The following is a 5,452-nucleotide window of genomic DNA, read 5'->3' as shown; positions in this document are numbered from 1 at the left end:
TACAAGATAGTGGCTGTCGATCAAAACATGCTTTTCCTTTGAGACACGAGAAATACAGAGACATAGTAAATGACCCAATTTCGAGGGACCCAAAGTACGAGTACGAAATTTACACAAGTAGATTGTTCTTTTTTTCTCTAATTTTGAGTAAACATGCATTAGTTTAGATGGAAATGATGAATTGGCAAAAAACTAATTTCGGTTTTCACAAATGCATAGCGTTTTAATAGCCGCAATTATTTTTTATCAGTACAAAGAATAGCTAAATGAGAAGCCTTGAATTAAAGTAAATAAGTTATAAATACTTTTTAAAAACCGAGGAATACACATATATTTACTTCACTGACACCCTTGATGTCATTCCTTGTGCAAGGAACGTATTCATCCTGTGCGGAAGGGACCACCGTTCTCCATAGATCCATTTGCGATTTATCCGGCACAAACACTGACGTGAGTCCATGTTCCGGGAATACGATAATATCCGCACCCTACAGGAATTTTCGACCGTAGACGTTTATCAGTTTGAAAAATCTGTCCGGATTATATAAATGAGTATCACCGGACGGCTGATAACGTACGAAGATTGCAGACTCACATATTGACTAGCTTCTTCTATGTATCTCATGTACGCGTCTGCGTTCTCTTTTATAGTCAATGGACCATTGTCCTCTTTCAAAAAAGGCGTATGTGCAACAACCGCTGCGGTATAATAATTCGAGAAATCTTCTCGACCTGTCACCTATTTAATACCAACAGCAAATTGAATACAATCGTCAAAATATTCTCAATCACCTTATCAGAATGTTAAATTATTTCTTTCCTTCTCGATTCATTCAGATTTTCCATTTTCTCCTTTCTTTCTTAGATACAGAATTGTCTTATTAATTTTTGAAAAAATCTCAAGTTCGAAGTTTGAGTCTCAATCTCACCTGATAGGCAAATGTTACAAAAATCACAAGGAATAATCCAAACACCAACATGGATAACTTTTCACACATCATCATGGTATTTTCTCCTGCGATTAGACAATTTTGGCACGTTAATCAGAATCACGCGCACGACTTCACGTATGCATAAAAAGAAGTTAAAAAAGCGGTTACATAAGTAACTCATACTTTAAGAGTTGAATTCCAACTGCAGTAAATCGTACGTCTGTTATTTATACTTGGTCGCGACAAGTGCACGGGCATTTATCAACTTTCCCTGTTCTTACCCTGACGCTGACAATGACCGGTCGGAGTGGGAGAAAAGTGCGACCGTGGAGTGAGTAATACGCTACTCCCTACACATTAGAGGAGGAGAGGTAATTTTGGGATTCCGAAAGAAGTGTTATCGTCTAATTTCTGTCGTATTCAATTACTGCTCGTGGAGGGAAACGTGACAGAGAACGTGTTCCCCCTCCTCCGGCAAATGTTCGTATGTCCTCGGTGATTCCTCTGAGTCTGATAATTTTTAAAAGACTCATTTTGTTCTTATATAAAATGTTAGTTGAATGTTTGTAGAATATTGTACTCAAATTAGAACGAAATTCGCAGATCCGAGAAATCGCCATTGTTATCCAGGCCTAGGAGGAAGCTGAGGGACCACTTTAAAGGAATACTTATAAGGAACAGTCGCAAGGGACAAGCGGGCAGTACTTGAAGGGAGTACCGTAGTCGGAAAAGCATGTAAAAGCTGGATGCTCCTAAGGGATCTGCTGATTTCCGCGGAACGAGTGACCAAAAGTACAGGTTTCAATATAGTTGCCAGCTATAGGCCCTACCTACCACTTCCCAATAGCAAATTGATGCAACCGAGATGCGTGCAGATGCTCGCTGTGTGCGTGACAATGTTTTAAATAATGCGTCACAAGACTGATGGTCGTTTTCATAAGTGGAGATCGCATCGTAGAAGGAAAAAGAGGATCAGTAAAATAAACAACGTTAACTTGTGTCAATGTTATCTTCAAGCTTTATTTAAAACTTCGATACATGCTGTATCAGTCGAAAGGCATGTGAGCCCAGGATCAAGGGAGGATCCATTTGTCTCTGCTGAAGACTCTACTGAATGTACCGAAAGTCACGAGTTCTGATGTAGGCTCCGTCAGAATCATAGTTACGATCGTTTGGTTACCATCCTCCTCCTCGGTGAACGTCCAGTGATCGAAGGGCAATAACGCAGGATTCAGCACGCTAGGGAACGTTATAGTACTTGAATAATCTTCACCGAATGTCGCTCGAATAGTCACATGGGTAAAAGTAGTATTCGTCTGCATAAAGGAACCGCAAGAAGTTATCGACTCGTTGGCACATTGTATCAGACCGCATACACGAGCGCCGCCAACCAAGGTATATCCGTAGGGTCGAATTCCGTCAAAAACTACAGCGCGGTAATTAACGGGCGTGGAATCGATGCCCTCTGCACTAATATCGAAGTCACAACAAAGGTTGTTCTGGCAAATGGTCTGGGCCAACTGCGTGTCATTTAGCTGAACGTATCCAAACTCTGTGAATTCGACGTGATATAGTTTTATCTCATTATAGTCGAATGTTTTGTGCCAGTCTGGAAGAGGTGGCATGTAGTTATGAGTCGTTGTCGTGCAGTCTCCTTCGGTGTCCGCGGCGCACGATTGCGGGTTCCGGTTCTTTGGGACTCGAGAGATCAGAAGCCGATGCTTCAGATTGCTGATCATCGTCATGTTTCTTACTCCGTCACGACCTAGATACGAAATAACGATGAGAGGAATGGATCATTTTTATACAATTTTAAAACGCATTACCCCAATAAATGCCGCTGCCACTGCTTCCCCATTCCGGATTGTGACACCCGGCTGCTAGTAGATTGACGTCGTACGAATAGGCCCATCCGGCGTGCACTTGCACAGCTGGAGAGATAACATTTTCAAGAATCTGCTACTCTAATCACAACTGTTATATGCACTTCGTTGTCTTAGCTTACGTGTTAAGAAAGGCACCTCGGAGTACCAGGCGAATGAATACACGATGTTCGAAACGTCTAGCATTCTCGTCAAGTTCAGAGCCGGTTCGGAGAATAATGTATCGAAGCCTATCAATATACCGAATTTTACACCGAAGTCGGTGTCGAACGTGACGACTTCCGCTGTCGGTTTGTCGAACGACGGTTCTTCGTACACATTCACATTCCGGTACCTGTTCGTGTCAAGGAAAAAGTACTTCAATCGCAATCGATAGACAGTTATACTAACATTACCTTGCGATTATCTTTCCTGTTCGATCAAACACAACGTTGGAGTTGTGATAATATATACCATCCTTTTCGGCGATGTTCACCACCACGTATATACGATTTTTTCTGGCTGCGCATGACAGTCTCGTCAACGTCTATGAAAAATAAACGCAGTGAATCGTTTCGAATCGAGGATAACTGAAATATTCTTTGGGGCAACGAGGTACAAGATAGTGGCTGTCGATCAAAACATGCTTTTCCTTTGAGACACGAGAAATAGAGACATAGTAAATGACCCAATTTCACATAATTTTTTGTACCTATTAATTTATTTGTATAGGCAATTACAAATCAGTCAGCAGAAATTATGATATGAACCTAAATTGGGGCATTTATTATACAGCGAGTGCCATTAATATAAACGCACTTTGAAACTCAATCATTTTCCTGTTTATATACAATTACTAAAAGACATTTGCATGTGTGTCTGTTCGCCTTTTACGGTCTTGTCACACTGCGTTTTCCGCTCCCGTTTTCCGCTCAGGGTGTGCGAAATTCTGGTTCCCAGCATCTAAAAGATGGGCAACGTGTACCTTATTTAAGGAGGTTCATCCTCCTAAGGAATTAATACATAGATTTCGAAAAAATAAACACAAAGTTTACTTAAAAGTTAGATATCATATCGAAAGACAATTAAGATGTTAACAAAAAACTATGCAATATAAAGCTGAGACAATTTCTCAAAGTCTAAAAAAAAATTTGACTACGTTTACAATACGGTTTGTTCAATAATTCAAGGATTATTAATATTTCGTAGGGCTGCCAGAATTCAGGACTTCTCTTCCCATTGTCTCCCTGCTAGGGTCGAAAGCTGAAAACTCTAAGAGTGAAACGGCACACCGCGGGAAGCTAGTTTCAAAATGAAACCTAACTAACGTTGTACAGTGCACTTCATTTGCTCGATCTTTACTTTCGTTATATTACATTTTCTACGTATACACGTAATGTTAAGTAGCGTAAAATGTATTTAGCAAAGTATGAGTGCGTTTATACAACTAGACTGTTCTTTTTTACTCTAATTTTGAGTAAAAATGCATTAGATTAGATGGAAATGATGAATTGGCAAAAAAGTAATTTCGATTTCCACAAATACATAGCGTTCTAATAGCCGCAATTATTTTCTTATCAATACCAAGAATAGCTAAATGAGAAACCTTGGATTAAAGTAAATAAGCTACAACTAGTTTTTAAAAACAGAGGAATATACATATACTTACTTCACTGACATCCTTGATGTCACTCCTTGTGCAAGGAACATATTCATCTTGTGCGGAAGGGATCACCGTCGTCCATAGATCCATTTGCGGTCTATCCGGCACCAACATTGATGTGAGACCTCTTTCCGGGAATACGATAATATCCGCACCCTACAGGAATTTTCGACCGTAGACATTTATCAGTTTGAGAAATCTCTCCGGATTATATAAATGAGTATCACCGGACGGCTGATAACGTACGAAGATTGCAGACTCACATGTTGGCTAGCTTCTTCTATGTATTTGATGTACGCGTCTGCGTTCTCTTTTAAAGTCAATGGACCATTGTCTTCTTTCAAAAAAGGCGTATGTGCAACAACCGCTGCGGTATAATAACTCGAAGACTCTTCTCGACCTGTTACCTATTTAATACCAAGGGCAAATTGAATACAATCGTTAAAATATTCTCAATCACCTTATCAGAGTGTTAAATTATTTCTTTCCTTCTCGATTCATTCAGATTTTCCATTTTTTCCTTTCTCTCTTAGACACAGAATTGTCTTATTCATTTTTGGAAAAATCTCAAGTTCGAAGTTCGAGTCTCAATCTCACCTGATAGGCAAATGTTACAAAAATCACAAGGAATAATCCAAACATCAACATGGATAACTTTTCACACATCATCATGGTATTTTCTCCTGCGATTAGACAATTTTGGCACGTTAATCAGAATCACGCGCCCGAGTTCACGCTTGCATAAAAACAAGTTAAAAAAGAGATTACATAAGTAACTCGTACTTTAAGAGTTGAATTTTAACTGCTGCGAATCGAACGTCCCTTATTTATACTCGTTCGCGGTAAGCGCTCAGGGATTACCAACGTTTCCTGAGCTTGTCCTGACGCTGACAATGACCGGTCTGAGTGGGAGAAAAGTGCAAACGTGGAGTGAATAATACGCTACTCCCTGCACATTAGAGAAGGAGAGGTAATTTTGGGGTTCCGAAAGAAGC

At 39.9% G+C, this 5,452-nt stretch overlaps 2 protein-coding genes across 4 annotated transcripts; both read right to left on the bottom strand.

The window, feature by feature from the left end:
* Positions 1-128: 128 nt before the first annotated feature.
* LOC108632512 (uncharacterized) lies at positions 129-1,222 on the bottom strand. Of its 2 annotated transcripts, XM_018037162.2 has the most exons (4): positions 1,116-1,222; positions 930-1,015; positions 596-739; positions 129-488 (listed from the first exon to the last, which is right to left on the bottom strand). In XM_018037162.2, the coding sequence occupies exons 2-4, from the start codon at positions 1,002-1,004 to the stop codon at positions 309-311; spliced, it is 399 nt and encodes a 132-aa protein (XP_017892651.2). In that variant the 5' UTR covers positions 1,005-1,015; positions 1,116-1,222; the 3' UTR covers positions 129-308. The 2 variants fall into 2 exon arrangements, with proteins under 2 accessions (XP_017892651.2, XP_026675539.1); XM_026819738.1 differs by lacking the exon at positions 1,116-1,222 and having other exon boundaries at positions 930-1,109.
* Positions 1,223-1,927: 705 nt separating this feature from the next.
* LOC108632511 (vanin-like protein 2) lies at positions 1,928-5,339 on the bottom strand. 2 transcript variants are annotated; one of them, XM_026819737.1, is made up of 8 exons: positions 5,241-5,339; positions 5,055-5,140; positions 4,721-4,864; positions 4,464-4,613; positions 3,211-3,341; positions 2,938-3,149; positions 2,759-2,863; positions 1,928-2,697 (listed from the first exon to the last, which is right to left on the bottom strand). In XM_026819737.1, exons 2-8 carry the CDS (start codon positions 5,127-5,129, stop codon positions 2,006-2,008), a joined length of 1,509 nt encoding a protein of 502 aa, XP_026675538.1. In that variant the 5' UTR covers positions 5,130-5,140; positions 5,241-5,339; the 3' UTR covers positions 1,928-2,005. The 2 variants fall into 2 exon arrangements, with proteins under 2 accessions (XP_026675538.1, XP_017892650.2); XM_018037161.2 differs by having other exon boundaries at positions 5,055-5,337.
* Between the last annotated feature and the right edge of the window lie 113 nt (positions 5,340-5,452).

This window comes from Ceratina calcarata, unplaced genomic scaffold (assembly GCF_001652005.2).
Source record: "Ceratina calcarata isolate Rehan_Ccalc_2016 unplaced genomic scaffold, ASM165200v1 scaffold1579, whole genome shotgun sequence".
Taxonomy (NCBI): domain Eukaryota; kingdom Metazoa; phylum Arthropoda; class Insecta; order Hymenoptera; family Apidae; genus Ceratina; species Ceratina calcarata.
This window is presented reverse-complemented; position numbering and strand designations above follow the sequence as displayed.